Source organism: Sciurus carolinensis, chromosome 1, assembly GCF_902686445.1.
Source record: "Sciurus carolinensis chromosome 1, mSciCar1.2, whole genome shotgun sequence".
Lineage (NCBI taxonomy): Eukaryota > Metazoa > Chordata > Mammalia > Rodentia > Sciuridae > Sciurus > Sciurus carolinensis.
Window position 1 is genome coordinate 130,489,876 of NC_062213.1, and position 18,984 is coordinate 130,508,859.

Consider the following 18,984-nt stretch of genomic DNA (forward strand, 5'->3'; position numbering starts at 1 on the left):
GGAAGATATATATTGAAATTATTGTCTAAAACATATTTTTAATTGGTGACTATATACATGTGTATAAAATGTAAATATATATCCACTATAATTTCATAAATGAAGCTCCCCCAAATTTTAAATGTGTAAAAGGTAGGATTATGAAGTTAATGAAATGACTAAAGCTATCTCCAGTAAAGAATTGTGGGGCCAGTTGTCTATTATATTATACCTAAATTTGTTTTACTGTGGAGTATCTTATGATAAGTTTATGATATTTAAGTCACTGCCAAGAGACTGCATAAGTTAGAACAAAAAGTTAAAAATTATATATATTCAAAAGTACAGTTATAAAAATACATACTACTAAAACACATAAAGCAAGATGTCAATAAAAACAGAAACTTCTCTGAAATATTCACTAACGATCAGGTCAATAAAAACAGAAACTTCTCTGAAATATTCACTACCACAGTAATATGGACTACATTAAAATAAATGAAATATAGTAAAAAAATTTTTCAACAAAATACCATACTGTTAATTTAAAAGAAACACTTTCTGTTGTCTTAATAGAAACAAATATGCCCTGGTGTTTAAAATTAAGTGGAGATCCTTTTTTTGTTTATAAGTGTGATGATTTGAGTTTTTATACCATTGTGAGGTGTGCCTCCCTCAAACTGTGTTACAACGTCAGCATATTATCTGTCTGATACAAAAAAAAGTGGATTACCGAAAGTAAAATACAAGAAACTAGATATAACCCATATATTCCTGAATGTATAAAAACAGAGGCAATGGTCTAAAAATTATTCATAAAGAGATTATTTTTATGTTAGATTAACTAGTTTATTGAGAAGTCTCAGCTCAGAGTAGATACTAACATAACACTTATTTTTTTCAAACTAGTGCTTTTTACCCAGCTATGTCAAATCCCATTTTCCATGCCTTAATGGCATTCTAATAAGCAGATTCCACAACTTTCTGGTTTTATTGTTAAAAGTCAGTGGAGTACTGTTTTAATACCTGTCTCATTTCTGATTTCAATATTTATCTCCCTAGCACTGAATAGATTCATGATAGTGGAGATCTGCAATAGGGAGTAGAACACAGTTTGGTCTCCTGCCCTTCCAATTTTTAGGTCTAATTCTAAGGAAGATGGCCATTGATAGCTGTGGTCATCTTACGAGACTAAGATGGCAGCAGGGTATTGTCCTCGACTTTGCTCTCAGATGCTGGTGGTCTTTGCTGAGGTGGTGGCTCTTTTAGGGGAAGATCAAAGTTCACCATCACTCAGTGTTTAACAACTTTCAGTGGTTTATGATGTATGATGTCTACCTAGGTGGGACACTGTTATCTGGCCTTTATCAGTTTCCTCTTTCAGGGAACTGCTAAGGTCCTCCTTCTTCCCTATGGATCATGTGTAAATAGGGTGCAGAATGAACACCCCAACTTTTTTCTCTACATGACAATAGCTGTGGTCTCTTATCACCAGAATAGTTCTGGCTTCTCCAGCAAGCCTCCTCCCTTTAGAAATCTCCATATCAAGCATATTCTCATAGGCTTCTCAGGCCTATTCCAAGTTGCCCCAAGAAATTGCTTATCACTTTCTTTTCTTCCTTGATGGAAGCTCCAGCGTGGGCTAATTTTAGGGATATAGTAAATGTCCAACTGGGAGATGAAGGCATCCTCTCCTTATTGCAGTTACTTCCTAGCTTTAATTTTTATTTGTGATTCACTTGGATCTCCCTCTTAACTTTGATTTTAGGGAAATAGAAGAGGCACGTGAAGGAGAAGGAAAAAGCTTTCACCAGAATTATTCTCTTTCTCCACAAAGCTGAGGAAACCACATTACTGCCTTGCTTCTTTCAATCCCCTTAATTATGGAGGCTGGAGTGAATCATTGGTCAAAAGTACATGAGGGGTTTAAATGTTTTTCAGTAAACTCTGCAGAGGGGTAGTGATGGTGTTAGTGAACCCAGCTGTTTATGGCTCTCTTTTAGAATATGGGCTGCTTCCTCAGTTACAACTTATAGGGAAAGAGGCAGGAAAAGTCCTATCCAACACAAAAAATCCAAATTTAAGTGTTCTTAAAATGGTCAGAAGTCATATAATGCATATTATTGCCTCACATACCCAATAAAAGTACGATATAAACAACTCTTTCAAAATTTGTTTTTGTTATTTCGTTGTTGATTAAATAATCATTGTAGAAAATTTATAGAAAGGCATAAATAAGAAAATAAAAATAGCCTACAGTTACAAAGTACAGTGAAACAACAAAAAGCACTAGGGATGTAGCTCAGTGGTAGGGTTCTTGTTTCACAAGGGCAAGACCCTGGATTCAACCCCCGGTACAGCAAAAAAACAGAACAAAAACCAAAACAAAACACAATACCCAATGAAGAATCTAAGAATAATGTTTCAAGTGAGTCTGGAATGCATAAAATGAAATACTTCTTTAGACAGTAAATTGACCTTTGCATAAACTAAAATTAATCAGTATTCATATTCCATATGGAGAGACTGTAGAAGAGAACTATATTTCACTTTAAGTACATGCTGCAAAGAAGTGGTAGAAAGAAAGAACATATTTTTAGGGAGAAAAACCAATGAACCACTGTGTAGCTCTTTGATACAATGAGAAGGAAACCATAATTCTTGATTTCCTTTCTCCTAGTGTCAAATTCTGAATACTTTCAATAATTCTCCCAAATCAATTTTATTTTACTTAAACTGATTTTAATTAGTTTCTGATTTTTGAAAGGATACCATATGTGCTGTCAGTTGGAGCCCCCATTAGTTATAAACTAATTTTTTTATATTTAAAGTACAATTACAACAAAAATTTAAAATCTAGTAGATAATAATGGGTGACTTAAAGTACTGGGTAAAGATTTCCGAGACTCAATAATTACCTTCTGAAAGAAATTACAGTAATCTCTTCTTAAAATATAGATTGCTACTTCTTTTAATCCTTCTAGTCCATACATATCAGCCATATTGAGAATCTGACTAAAATGAAAATAGATGTACTTGTTAATTCTCAAATATAAAAAAATCAAAGCATAATACACAGTAATTTCTTGATAACATCCAGTCTTTAGAAAAAAGAATCTGAATTACTTTAATTCTAATTTTTTGCTTCACATAATAAATATTCTTTATAGACTATAATGAAGACATAGGCTAAAATGTGGAAAGCACTGACACTGATTTACTTAATGTGAATAACAAATAAATTTGGAGATATTTCAAATTCCCCTCATATTCTCAATGGCAAATAGAACAAAATTTTAGGAAACTGCTTTGAAAGCTGTAAATGCTACAAAAATCTTATCAGCAGATTTGTGCAATAATAGTTTGGGGAGAGAATTAATTCACTGATGGCTATCATATTGAAAATGCCTATGAATGACTCCAAGATTAGACAGCATCTAATGATCAGAGAGTTGCCTTTGCTTCTTTCATCTGGCAAGTATTTCTGAGCACCTACACATACTTTAAGTACTTAGGAAACCTACACGTCTTGAGAGCATAAACTTTCCTATAAGTTGCTCTGGAATAAAACTTTGGTACTTAATCTCTGTGACCTATGATATGTTTCCCCCAAAACATATTTATTCAATTCAAAATTAGAGAAACCCCAATTAATCTTTAAAATTAAAAGAGCATCTTTTACTTGTCTGTTACTAAAATACCACTGAAAATTGGAAGAGAAAGGTAGAATTTCACTCTCCAGTAGGAATTCAGAAGTTTAGATGGTATTTCAGTTTACAGCATGTAAGAATCATATACTTGTTAATCTTTGGATACTTTTATATTTGGAAACACATTTTAAAGTTTTTCTTTTTCTTTTATTGTTTAAAAAGGATAACCTAAATTTAAAAATTAAAATAGTAAAATAACATTCAAAGTTTGATAAAAGATCGATTTTATTTTTATACAAAACTTTTATTCATTTTCCAAAGAAAAGTAATGTCTTCTAATATAATTCAAGTCTAAAAGACCTTTCTTAATCTTATCACTATAAGTTATTAAGTCACCTTTTCTTATTGTTTTTAGATATTTCCCAAACACACTCAAAATATGGCAAAATTGATAATAAAAGTGAAGTTTCAGAGGAAGACAAGGTGACACACACCTATAAATCCTGCATTTGGGAGGTTAAATTGGGAAGATCACTTGAGCTTAGGAGTTAGAGACCTGTCTGGGCAAATAGCAAGTCCTCATCTCAAAAGAAAAAAAAAAAAAGTGAAGCTTCTGCTTCACTGATACTGCAACATAGCTCAATGAAGTAGAATCTGTAAAATATTAATAGTTTTATATTTAAACTTATTAAAAAAGTAATACATACCCAACATTAGCTTTGTCTGGAAAGTCCAAAGTTCCTCCATATATAAAATGCATCATAACATTCATTTCTACATGGTTTATACTGCAAAAAAAGGAAAACTCAAATCCAGAAATAATTAAGGTTTAACTAAAATCAATCATACATTCTATTTTCCCATACACTTTTAGCCAAAATAAAGTTCGAACCTCCATTCTTTAAATAAACATGTAAGCATATCATGAATTTGAACTGTAGCTATGAACTTCTATATTATAAAATATATAAGATCAAATAAAGATTTATCAAGAATCTTTTTCCATAGACTTTTAGAGTCTGGGATGTTAAAAGGTCACTGTCTAACTTCTGGTTTATTAAGAAATTTACTATTTCTATGAGGTACATCACTGGGATTTTAATGGGAATTGCATTGAATCTGTATAGCACTTTTCGTAGTATGGCCATTTTGACAATATTAATTCTGCTTATCTAAGAACATGGGAGATCTTTCCATCTTCTAAGATTTTCTTTAATTTCTTTCTTTAGTGTTCTGTAGTTCTGATTGTAGAGGTCTTCCACCTCTTTTGTTAGATTGATTCTCAATTATTTTTTTTTTGAGGCTATTGTGAAAGTTCTCCTACTTTCTCTTTCAGAGGATTCATCACTTATGAATAGAAATGTATTAGATTTATAAGTGTTGACTTTATGTCCTGCTACTTTGCTGAATTCATTTATTAGTTCTATTTCTATGATGTGCCTCATAGAAAGAGAGAAAGCAATCGTGAAATTCATTTGGAAAAATAAGAGAACCAGATGGCCAACCAATCTTTAGTAGGAAGAGTAAAGCAGTAGGTATCACAATACCAGACCTTAAACGATACTACAGAGCAATAGTAACAAAAACAGCATGGTACTGGCACCAAAATAGGCAGATAAATCAATGGTACAGAATAGAAGACACAGAGACAAATCCACAAAAATATAGTTATCTCATACAAGACAAAGGTGCCAAAAACACAATGGAGAAACGACAGCCTCTTCAACAATTGGTGCTGAGAAAACTGGAAATCCATATGCAGCAAAATGAAATTAAACCTCTATCTCTCACCCTGCACAAAACTCAACTAAAAAGGATTAAGGACCTAGGAATTAGACCAAAGACCCTGTCCCAAATAGAAGTAAAAATAGGCCCAAACCTTCATCATTTTGGCTTAGGACCAGACTTCCTTAACAAGACTCCCAAAGTGCAAGAAATAAAAGCAAGAATCAATAAATGGGATGAATTCAAACTAAAAAGCTTTTTCTCAGTAAAGGAATCAATAATGTGAAGAGAGAGCCTACAGAGTAGGAAAGGATCTTTACCACACACACTCCAAATACAGCACTAATCTCAAGAATTTATAAAGAACTCAAAAAGCTTAACACCAAAACACAAATAATCCAATCAATAAATGGGCTAAGGAACCAAGCAGACACTTCACAGAAGATATGTAAATGATCAACAAATACATAAAAAATGTTGAACATCTCTAGTAGAGAAATGCAAATCAAAATTACCCTAAGATTTCATCTCATTCTAATTAGAATAGCTATTATCATGAATACAAGCAACAACAGGTGTTGGTGAGGATGTGGGGGAAAAGGTACACTCATACATTGCTGGTGAGATTGTAGATTTGTGCAGCCACTTTGGAAAGCAGTGTGGAGATTCCTTAGAAAACTTGGAATAAAACCACCATTTGACTCAGCTATCCTATTCCTTGGCCTATACCCAAAGGACTTAAAATCAGCATACTATAGTGACGCAGCCACATCAATGTTTACAGCAGCTCAATTCACAATAGCTAGATTGTGGAACCAACCTAGATGCCCTTCAATAGATAAATGGATAAAGAAATCATGATACACACACACACACACACACAATGGAATATTACTCAGCTATGAAGAAGAATAAACTTATGGCATTTGCAGGTAAATGGATGGAGTTGGAGAATATCATGCTAAGTGAGATAAGCCAATCCCCAAAAACCAAAGGTCGAATGTTTTCTCTGATAAGTGGATGCTGATACTTATCAGGGGGAGGAGGGTGGTAAGGGAAGAAAGGAGGAATTTGGGATTGTGTAGAGGGAAATGAGGGGAGGGGAGAGGGCACAGGGAAGGGAAGATGGTGAAATGAGACAAACATCATTACCGAAGGTACACGTATGATTACACAAATGGTGTAACTACATCATGTACAACCAGAGAAATGAAAAGTTGTACTCCATTTGTGTATAATGAATCAAAATCCATTCTTCTGTCATGTGTAACTAAATAGAACAATAAAAGAATAAAAAAAAAGAAATTTACTCCTCTGCTAGGATGCAGTACAGTGGTAGAGCACTTACTTAGTATATGTGAGGCCCTGGGTTTGATTCCCAGAACCATAAAATAAATAAATAAATAAATATCATCTCCTCAGCACCTTTGATAAATTAGCCTCTGGTTTTGCTTAAGGTTGGACAACTCTATTCACCAGGAAGATTCTTGTGCTGTACAGATTTTATTTGTAATACTTAACAAGCGGGGGCGATCCAAGATGGCGGCCTAGAGGGAGACTGCACCCCCAGTCACTCCAGAACCCAGGAGTTAAGAAGGGGAGGCATTGAGAGACTCGGACTGAAATAGAGCCACAGGTTAGTCTGCCCAATGGGTAAAGCTCGGCCCGGGTGGCATCCCCAGATAGAGGTGGCTTATCAGAGCCGGGCAAGGCAGCTAGAGTCATCCACAGGCAGCCCTGCGCACTCCGGCGGTGGGCCCCGCCCACACAGCCAGCTTCTCCAGGTTCTCAGAACGGAACTGGCCCGCTAGTGAGAGCCTTTCTGACCAGAACAAGCTCCGAGTCCCGGAGCCAGTGCAGCGCAACGTACTCCGGCACACAAGCAGCTACAGGGACCAGGATAGGGCAGCCAGAGAATTCCCCAAGTAGCCTGGACCCCTGCAGTGGGAGGTGCCTTCCAAGGCTGGCTTCTCAGACCAGACCGCCCAGTGAGAGGCTTTCTACATAGAACCAGCCACAAGTCCCCGAACCAACGGAGAGCTTCGATCTGCAAGCAGCCTCTAGGATCAGGGCAGGGCAGCCAGAGACCTCTTCAGGCAGCTCTGCCCACTCTGGCTGCAGGCTCTCTTCACGGGGCGATCCAAGATGGCGGCCTAGAGGGGGACTGCACCCCCAGTCGCTCCAGAACCCAGGAGTTAAGAAGGGGAGGCATTGAGAGACTCGGACTGAAATAGAGCCACAGGTGAGTCTGCCCACTGGGTAAAGCTCGGCCCCGGGTGGCAGGCCCAGATAGAGGTGGCTTATCGGAGCAGGGCAGGGCAGCTAGAGTCTTCCCAAGGTAGCCTTCCACACTCCGGCAGTGGGCTCCTCCCACACGGCCAGCTGCACGGTGCAGGCCCACAGTGAGAGCGTTTCCGCACAGAACCAGTTCCAAACCGTGGAACCAGTAGGGGACTAGGGGCAGTTTTCTTCGGATGCGCTGCTTTATCAGATTCCTCCAAGACATCAGGCTACTGAAGGCTGGGAGGTGATACACTGGAAATCTACCGGGACACCCTAAGCCAATAGCGGAAAACTGCAATATCTCAGGGTCCCACTGACAGCTGACCAATATGAGAAAACAAGGGAAGAAAATGTCCCAAACAAACCTAGATACTACATCAATAAAACCCAATGACAGCACAGCAGAAGAAATGTCAGAAAGGGAGTTCAGAATGTACGTAATTAAAACGATCAGGGAAGCTAATGAGGAGATGAAAGAGCAAATGCAGGCATTGAAGGAGGAGATGAAAGAGCAAATGCAGGCATTAAATGATCGCACCAATCAACAGTTAAAAGAGCAAATACGGGAAGCAAGAGATCATTTCAATAAAGAGAGATACTGAAAAAAAAAAAAAAACAAATACTTGAAATGAAGGAAACAATAAACCAAGTTAAAAACTCCATAGAAAGCATAACCAATAGGATAGAACACCTGGAAGACAGAACCTCAGACATTGAAGACAAATTATTTAATCTTGAAAGCAAAGTTGGCCAAACAGAAAAGATGGTAAGAAATCATGAACAGAATCTACAAGAATTATGGGATATCATGAAAAGGCCAAATTTAAGAATTATTGGGATTGAGGAAGGCTTAGAGAAACAAACCAAAGGAATGAACAATCTATTCAATGAAATAATAACAGAAAATTTCCCAAATCTGAAGAATGAAATGGAAAACCAAGTACAAGAGGCTTATAGAACTCCAAACATACAAAATTACAACAGACCCACACCAAGGCACATTATTATGAAAATACCTAACATACAAAATAAAGACAGAATTTTAAAGGCTGCGAGAGAAAAGAATCAAATTACATTCAGAGGGAAACCAATAAGAATATCAGCAGATTTTTCAATCCAGACCCTAAAAGCTAGAAGGGCCTGGAACAACATATACCAAGCCCTGAAAGAAAACGGATGCCAACCAAGAATCTTATACCCAGCAAAACTTACCTTCAAATTTGATGATGAAATAAGATCCTTCCATGATAAACAAAAGCTAAAGGAATTTACAAAAAGAAAGCCAGCATTACAGAACATTCTCAGCAAAATATTCCATGAGGAAGAGATGAAAAACAACGATGCAAATCAGCAACAGGAGGCACTAGCCTAAAGGAATAGCCAAATAAAGGAGAAACCAAATCATGTCAAAAACAAATATGAGTCAATTGACTGGGAATACAAATCATATCACAATAATAACCCTGAATGTCAATGGCCTGAATTCATCAATCAAAAGACATAGACTGGCAGATTGGATTAAAAAGAAAATCCAACAATATGCTGCCTGCAAGAGACTCATCTCATAGAAAGAGACACCCATAGACTAAAGGTGAAAGGATGGGGAAAAACATACCACGCACACGGACACAGCAAAAAAGCTGGAGTATCCATCCTCATTTCAGATAATGTGGACTTCAAACCAAAACTAGTCAGAAGGGATAAAGAAGGACATTACATGCTGCTTAAGGGAAGCATAAATCAGCAAGACATAACAATCATAAATATCTATGCCCCGAACATTGGCTCATCCACGTACGTCAAACAAATCCTTCTCAATTCCAGAAATCAAATAGACCACAACACAATAATACTAGGTGATTTTAACACACCTCTCTCACCACTGGATAGATCGTCCAAACAAAAATTGAATAAAGAAACTATAGATCTCAACAACACAATCAACAATTTAGATTTAACGGACATATATAGAATATACCATCCAACAAAGAACGAATACACTCTCTTCTCAGCAGCACATGGATCCTTCTCTAAAATATTCCATATTTTATGCCACAAAGCTACTGTTAGCAAATACAAGAAGATAGAGGTACTACCTTGTACTCTATCAGATTATAATGGATTGAAATTAGAAATAAATGACAGAATAAAAAACAGAAACTTCTCCAATACCTGGAGATTAAATTATACACTATTATATGATGAATGGATAACAGAAGACATCAGGAGGGAAATAAAAAAATTCTTAGAAGTAAACGAGAACAAAGAAACATCATATCAAAATCTCTGGGGCACTATGAAAGCAGTACTTAGAGGAAGATTTATTTCATGGGGCGCATTCAAAAAAAGAAGTAGAAATCAACAAATAAACGACAACACTACAGCTCAAAGCACTAGAAAAAGAAGAACAGACCAATACCAAAAGTAGTAGAAGACAGGAAATAGTTAAATCAGAGCCGAAATCAACAAAATCGAAACAAAAGAAACAATTGGAAAAATTAACAAAATAAATAGTTGGTTCTTTGAAAAAATAAATAAAATTGATAAACCCTTAGCCACACTAACAAAGAGAAAGAGGGAGAAAACTGAAATTACTAAAATTCGGAATGAACAAGGAAACATCACAACAGACATGAGTGAAATACAAAACATAATTAGAAGCTATTTCGAAAATCTATACTCCAACAAAACAGAAAACCTCGAAGACATCAACAAATTTCTAGAGACATATGAATTACCTAAACTGAACGAGGAGGACATACACAACTTAAATAAACCAATTTCAAGCAATGAAATAGAAGAGGTCATCAAAAGTCTACCAACAAAGAAAAGTCCAGGACCAGATGGGTTCTCAGCCGAGTTCTACAAAACCTTTAAAGAAGAGCTCATTCCAATACTCCTCAAACTATTCCATGAAATAGAAGAGGAGGGAACCCTCCCAAACTCGTTCTATGAAGCCAATATCACCCTGATACCTAAACCAGACAGAGACACATCGAGGAAAGAAAATTTCAGACCAATATCCTTAATGAACATTGACGCAAAAATTCTCAACAAAATTTTAGCAAATCGCATACAAATATATATTAAAAAGATAGTGCACCACGATCAAGTGGGTTTTATCCCAGGGATGCAAGGTTGGTTCAACATTCGGAAATCAATAAATGTCATTCACCATATCAACAGACTTAAAGTTAAGAATCACATGATTATTTCAATAGATGCAGAAAAAGCATTCGATAAAATACAGCATCCCTTCATGCTCAAAACACTAGAAAAAATTGGGGTAGTGGGAACATTCCTTAACATTATAAAGGCAATCTACGCTAAGCCCATGGCTAATATCATTCTAAATGGTGAAAAACTGAAAGCATTCCCCCTAAAAACTGGAACAAGGCAGGGATGCCCTCTTTCACCGCTTCTATTCAACATCGTCCTTGAGACTCTAGCCAGAGCAATCAGACAAACCAAAGAAATTAAAGGGATACGAATAGGAAAAGAAGAACTCAAACTATCCCTGTTCGCTGATGACATGATTATATATTTAGAGGAACCTGGAAATTCCACCAGAAAACTTTTAGAACTCATAAGTGAATTCAGTAAAGTAGCAGGTTACAAGATCAATGCTCATAAATCCAATGCATTTTTATACATAAGTGATGAATCTTCAGAAAGAGAAATTAGGAAAACTACCCCATTCACAATAGCATCGAAAAAAATAAAATACTTGGGAATCAATCTCACAAAAGAGGTGAAAGACCTCTACAATGAGAACTACAGAACACTAAAGAAAGAAATTCAAGAAAACCTTAGAAGATGGAAAGATTTCCCATGTTCCTGGATAGGCAGAATTAATTTTGTCAAAATGGCCATACTACCTAAAGTGCTATACAGATTCAATGCAATTCCAATTAAAATCCCAATGATGTACCTTGCAGAAATAGAGCAAGCAATTATGAAATTCATCTGGAAGAATAAAAAACCTAGAATAGCTAAAGCAATCCTCAGTAGCAAGAGTGAAGCAGTGGGTATTGCAATACCAGATCTTCAACTCTACTACAAAGCAATAGTAACAAAAACGGCATGGTATTGGTACCAAAATAGACAGGTAGATCAATGGTACAGAATAGAGGACATGGACACAAACCCAAATAAACACAATTTTCTCATACTAGACAAAAGGGCCAAAAATATGCAATGGAGAAAAGATAACCTCTTCAACAAATGGTGCTGGGAAAACTGGAAAACCATATGCAATAGAATGAAATTAAACCCCTATCTCTCACCCTACACAAAACTCAACTCAAAATGGATCAAGGACCTCGGAATCAGACCAGAGACCCTGCATCTTATAGAAGAAAAAGTAGGTCCAAATCTTCAACTTGTTGGCTTAGGATCAGACTTCCTTAACAGGACTCCCATAGCACAAGAAATAAAAGCAAGAATCAACAACTGGGATAGATTCAAACTAAAAAGCTTTCTCTCAGCAAAGCAAACTATCAGAAACGTGAAGAGAGAGCCTACGGAGTGGGAGAATATCTTTGCCAACCATACCTCAGATAGAGCACTAATTTCCAGAATCTATAAAGAACTCAAAAAACCCTACACGAAGAATACAAATAACCCAATCAACAAATGGTCTAAGGAAATGAACAGACACTTCACAGAAGAAGATGTACAAGTAATCAACAGATATATGAAGAAATGTTCAACATCCCTAGTAATAAGGGAAATGCAAATCAAAACTACCCTAAGATTTCATCTCACCCCAATTAGAATGGCGATTATCAAGAACACAAGCAACAACAGGTGTTGGCGAGGATGTGGTGAAAAAGGAACACTCATACATTGCTGGTGGGGTTTCAAATTAGTGCAGCCACTCTGGAAAGCAGTGTGGAGATTCCTCAGAAAGCTTGGAATGGAAACACCATTTGACCCAGCTATCCCACTCCTTGGCCTATACCCAAAGGACTTAAAATCAGCATACTACAGAGATACAGCCACATCAATGTTCATTGCTGCTCAATTCACCATAGCCAGATTGTGGAACCAACCTAGATGCCCTTCAATTGATGAATGGATAAAAAAACTGTGGCATATATATACAATGGAATATTACTCCACAATGAAGAATGATAAAATTATGGCATTTGTAGGCAAATGGATGAAATTGGAGAATATCATGCTAAGTGAGATAAGCCAATCTCAAAAAACTAAAGGACGAATGATCTCGCTGATAAGCGGATGAGGACATATAATGGGGGGTGTGAGGGGTTAGCATTAGGTTTAGGGTTAGGTTTAGGGTTAGGGATAAGGAGAGCGGTAAGAATGAAGGAAAGAAGGACTGTATAGATGGAAAAGAGGGGTGGGAGGGGTGGGGGGGAAGGGGAAAAAAATAAACATCATTGCCCTATGTAAACGTATGATTACACAAATGGTATGCCTTGACTCTGTGTACAAATAGAGAAACAACATGTATCCCATTTGTATACAATTAAAAATAAAAAAATAAAAAAAAAAAAAAACAACAAGCTAGTGGCTCTAGCTTGACCGATGTCCTCATTACATAGCTGAAAAAGTAGACATGACTTAAGAAATAGTTTGGAGTGATAAACTTCATTACTTACTATTTAAAAGTCTCAATTTTTAAGCTCTGTTATGGTTTGTCCCCTCTACAAGTCATGTTGACACCTGATTCCTAGTGTGAGACGTCAAGTGGTAGGAGCAAGTGGGATCTTTAGAGGTGATTAGGGTTCTGCCCTCATGAACGGGTTAACCCACTCATGTGATTAATGGATTAACAGGTTATCTTTATTGTGGGTCTGCTATAAAAACCAGTTTGACTAAGTATCTTATGTGCTTTCTTTCTCTTCCCATGTGATACCCTGCACCATCTTGGAACTCTGCCAATAAGAGGGCCATCATCAGATATGGCCCATCAACCTTGGACCAGAGCCATGAGCCAAAAATAAACCTCTTTTCTTTATAACTTAAGCAGTTCGTGGTTGTATATTATTAAAAAGCAACAGAAAATGAACAATCTCTTTCCTCCTCCACATTTCAAATTCATTCTTCTTTCTGTTATTTCTACCTTATTGATAGTATTTTTCAGGAAATCTTGTCCCACCCCTCTACTCCTGTGTACCAAATGGGGCAATTTATCTGGCTGGTGGACAACCATTGAACACTCCTTAGGAGGAACTCAACATGAGAGGTAATCTGATTTCTTTTTTTCCTTTCAGCGGAATCAGTGGGAAGCAGTGACTGGAAAAAAGTTTATCTGCTATACAGAATCAGACTTCTTAGGTGGGCTGACTTAGAGGAATACAGTAAACAAGCTAACTTTTGTTCTTGCATCAAAGCACATTCTGCTGTTTTAAGAGTTTTCATCAAAAATAAAGGAAATGTTTTCTTATTTCATGTGCTGATTCATTTTACTCTGAACAGAAAGGAAGAAGTCTATTTATTAGATAACCCCAACCCCTGCTAGAAAACCTCACAGACCTCATTCATCTAGATACCTAAGTTATAACCTGAGGTTTATATTAAGCCTTTCCCTCATTATACTCTGTCATATATACCTTCAAGAATTTCTTGAATTCAGGCTCTGTTCTCTATTTCCCCTCTCACCACCCTGGTTCAGCCTCTCATTTTCTCCCTTCTGAACTAAGACAGTATCCTCTCATACAGATTTCCTGTCTGAAATCTTCTGCTAGTTTTCCATTTCCCACATTATTATCAAGTGACTTTGCTAAAATGCAAATCTTATTTATGTCTTCTACTTCTAAAATTCCTAAACTATTCTCCAAAGCTCATAGAAAAAAGTCCAAATTCCCTAGTTTGGTATACAGAACTCTTATTTCCAATTATCCCTCTTGAAAGATAACTGAACTTATTACTCATGTTCTATACTTAAATTCCTTATATATCCATACCTTAGCATATACTATTCACTGTGCTGACAATGTTCTCCCTCTCCACTTATCTTTCAGACATAAAACAGCTCCTTATCTCTGATTATTTCCTTAATGCTCCCAAGGCAAAAACAAAAGCAGAACAAATAAAAACAAAACTTCAAATGAGTGTTAAAAATAATAACTAACATTTATTAAGCACTTATTATGAGCCAGCACCTGAGTTAACATGCACTTTGAATGCTACTGGCTCATTTAATCATCACAACTCAATAGTAGATATAATTATTAGTCTCATTTTATAGATTTAGAAACTGAAATTGAGTAACTTGCTGATGGTCAAAAGGCTAGTAATGAACTGGAATTTAAATGTAGACAGAATCACTCTGAAGTCTAGGTTCTCAATCAGTACTCTTCACATACTTTTATTACTTTATTTATCAAACTAATTTGCAATATGTTTTTTATGTTTTTGTCTCTCTTTCTAGACCACGTTCTGTAAGAGCAGTATTCATGTCTTAGTTATCATTGTATGCTTAGTACCAAAAGAATGTCAGTATTGATTTAATACCCTTGGAACAGAAGAATTTCCTTTCTTCATGTAATCCTGGAGGCTCCACAGTGTTGAGAAGAACCTCACAGATTACTAAGCACAGTACCTAATATTTGCTAAAGGAATTGAAAAAGGAACAAGAAGAAAAGAAACAGAGTCTCAGAGGGATTCAGGTGTTTACTTTGATTCTATTATTCCTTAAATAATATACATTCAATAAGGGTTTGATGAATTTTTAATGAATGGCTTAATAGAACTCATACAGAAGAATTCAGACTTTCTTCCCAAACTGGGGAAAAAAGTGAAAAATCATAATATTCTCATATATATGTACATATGTATATAATGAAAATGACAAGATTGAATCTCAGAACAATTAAACCATATTATTTATAGTTTGTTAATCTAAAACACTAGCATAATTTCTAGACTATAATGCTGTTCAATACATTTTCCTCCCATTTCTCAAGAGCCATTCTTGTTAACACTAATGAGAATTGGCTATTTATATTGAAAGAATTGTTTAAGATGACATGTTTAAGCAGAAGATAATGACTAAATAAAAACAAGAGTCATTTTATTAAAATAAGGAGTAAAATGAAGACACTGGAGCCTATGTATTAATATATGATAGCTATAAAAACAGTGAGAAACCATTTTCCTGCTGTCTTGACAGATGCTTTATTAAGATGCATTCTTGCTATAACGTTGTAAGTCATTTGTGATTTTCCTAAAAGGGTTTATAAAGACATGATACACTGACCTAGAAAAATAACAAATTACTTCAATAGCCCATGATTTATTTATTTACTTATTTATTTTTATTGTAAACAAATGGGATACATGTTGTTTCTCTGTTTGTACATGGAGTCAAGGCATACCATTTGTGTAATCATAAATTTACATAGGGTAATGTTTGATTCCTTCTTTTTTTTTCCTTCCCCCCCACCCCTCCCACTCTTCTTTTCCCTCTATACAGTCCTTCCTTCCTCCATTCTTGCCCCCTCCTTAACCCTAACCCTAAACCTAACCCTAACTCTAACACTAACCCCTCCCACCCCCCATTATATGTCATCATCTGCTTATCAGCAAGATCATTCGTCCTTTGGTTTTTTGAGATTGGCTTATCTCACTTAGCATGATATTTTCCAATTTCATCCATTTGCCTGCAAATGCCATAATTTTATCATTCTTTATGGCTGAGTAATATTCCATTGTATATATATGCCACAGTTTCTTTATCCATTCATCAATTGAAGGGCATCTAGGTTGGTTCCACAATCTGGCTATTGTAAATTGAGTAGCTATGAACATTGATGTGGCTGCATCACTGTAGTATGCTGATTTTAGGTCCTTTGGGTATAGGCCAAGGAGTGGGATAGCTGGGTCAAATGGTGGTTCCATTCCAAGCTTTCTGAGGAATCTCCGTACTGCTTTCCAGAGTGGCTGCACTAATTTGCAGCCCCACCAGCAATGTATGAGTGTACCTTTTTCCCCACATCCTCGCCAACACCTATTGTTGCTTGTGTTCTTGATAATCGCCATTCTAATTGGGGTGAGATGGAATCTTAGGGTAGTTTTGATTTGCATTTCTCTTATTACTAGAGATGTTGAACATTTTTAGCACATGATTTAAATGGAAAGATTTAAAGCATTATTCCAACTAAAATGTAATCAGGAGAAAAGCTTGTAGGAGATGAAAAACATTACATGTACTCAAAATCAGAAAAACTAACAACCAATGAGAGGACAAAGATCTAAGATAGAGACTAATCATGCACCTACTCTATGCAATTTCTGTGCTTCTAAATTTTCAGGCGACTATGTGTGTGGGCTAAGATAACACAGGGATTTCATTCATTCATTCCTTTGTTCATTCACCTGTCCATCCATTCACATTCAATTTACTGAATAACAGGCTCTATTCTAGACCTTGGGGTATATGAAGCTTACATTCTAGGGAGAGGACAAGGACAATAAACATGCAAACAAAAATATAAAGAAGAAACTTTCATAGTGACAAGTACCATGAAGATCACACAAAAGGATAATATGAGAGCAACTGAGAAATTGAGCTGTAACTACTTTAGCTGGGATAGTCTGAGAAAATGACACTTGATCTAAGATTTCAAGCATAAGAAGCCAACCATGGACTGAGGTTGGGCGCCATCACTGGTTGGTCGCAGTCACGGAGCTAGCCAGCGAACACCCAACCCGCATGCATTGCAGAGCTAGCCGGCGGGCAGCCAACCTGCCCAACCACCAGGCCCAAGTTGGACACCATCACTGAGCAACCCCTCCTTACCCCTGCATCGAGGTCGGGCGCCATCGCAGAGCCAGCCTGCCTGCATGGCATTTTGAATTATTCCTGAGGGTGTGGCCATCATCACTGGAAGGGCAGCTCCCTTCCTGAGACACCCACAGGAGACTAGAGAACCTTTGACAGGACCCAGGAGTCAAGAAGAGGAGGTACTGACAGACTTGGGACCAACTCAGAGCCACCGGTGAGTCTCTCCCACTAGTCGGGCTCCCCGGATGGGGCAGTAGTCCCAAAACGCAGGGAACTTTGTGGAGTAGAGTGGCCCAGTGAGACTTCCCTGCTGGAGCCGTGAACCCAGTCAACCGGAAGCATTGCAGAGGAGGGCCGCACAGCAAGAGGTTTCAACGCAGAGTGAGGGTCCAGGTCCAGGCGGTAGCTCTGGTCCCCAGGGAACGTAGCAGAGGAGGGCCACTCAGCCAGGGAGTCCCTTGCAAGGCCAAGTTCCCCAGCCCAGGCGGTAGGTTGGGACCCCAGGGAATGTCACAGAGGAGGGCTGCCCAGTCCAGGTGGTAGTTCTGGACCGAAGGGAACTTCTTGGAGGAGAGCTGTCCAGCAAAACATCCCCACCAGCTGAGTCTTCCCCACTGGGTGAGGCTTTCCCACCAGGGCAGAAGAACCAGAGACACAGACCCAGATCAGAAATGCCCCAGTCTGCAGTCTAGTCCCCCTTTGACTGACCATCAGTCAACAAGTGGAGGCACCTCTGCCCACTGACAGGGAATATACCCTACCTGAAGGCCACCACCCCTAGAGGGGCAGCTTCCTAGTGGAGCACCACATTATCAAGTTCCTCCAAGACTTCAGGCTACTGAAGGCTAAGAGGTGAGTTTTTGGAAATTCTACAGAGACAATATTAGTCAATAGAGGAAATATGCAATATCTCAGAGTTTCACTACTAGATGGGAAGATACCTGAGCAATATGAGAAAACAAGGGAATAAAATGTCCCAAACAAACCTAGATGCTACAGCAATAAAATCCAATGACAGCATGGCAGAAGAAATGTCAGAAAGGGAGTTCAGAATGTACATAATTAAAATGATCAGAGAAGCAAACGAGATGAAAGAGCAAATGCAGGCTTTGAATGATCACACCACTCAACATTTAAAAGAGCAAATGCAGGGAGCAAACGATCATTTCAATAAAGAGAGATACTGAAAAAAAACCAGACAGAAATCCTTGAAATGAAGGAAACAATAAACCAAATTAAGAACTCCATAGAAAGCATAACCAATAGGATAGAACACCTGGAAGACAGAACCTCAGACATTGAAGACAAAATATTTAACCTTGAAAACAAAGTTGAACAAACAGAGAAGATGGTAAGAAATCATGAACAGAATCTCCAAGAATTATGGGATATCATGAAAAGGCCAAATTTAAGAATTATTGGGATAGAGGAAGGCACAGAGAAACAAACCAAAAGAATAAACAATCTATTCAATGAAATAATATCAGAAAATTTCTCAAATCTGAAGGATAAAATGGAAAACCAAATACAAGAGGCTTATAGGACTCCAAATATACAAAATTACAACAGACCCACACCAAGGCACATTAT

At 37.3% G+C, this 18,984-nt stretch overlaps 1 protein-coding gene and 1 non-coding gene across 5 annotated transcripts in view; one reads left to right on the plus strand and one right to left on the minus strand.

Annotated features, from left to right (window-relative positions):
- Positions 1-18,984, minus strand: part of Btbd8 (BTB domain containing 8) — a 99,172-nt gene that overhangs the window by 37,471 nt on the left and 42,717 nt on the right. For all 4 annotated transcript variants that reach the window (XM_047519856.1, XM_047519846.1, XM_047519839.1 and 1 more), the window contains 2 exons: positions 4,337-4,417; positions 2,898-2,994 (listed from right to left, as the gene is read on the minus strand). In XM_047519856.1, coding sequence (XP_047375812.1) covers positions 2,898-2,994; positions 4,337-4,417 — 178 coding nt within the window. The remainder of the gene's footprint in view (positions 1-2,897; positions 2,995-4,336; positions 4,418-18,984) is intronic.
- Positions 592-694, plus strand: LOC124968822 (small nucleolar RNA U13). Its single transcript, XR_007105857.1, has one exon. It is a non-coding gene; the product is annotated as a small nucleolar RNA U13 (small nucleolar RNA).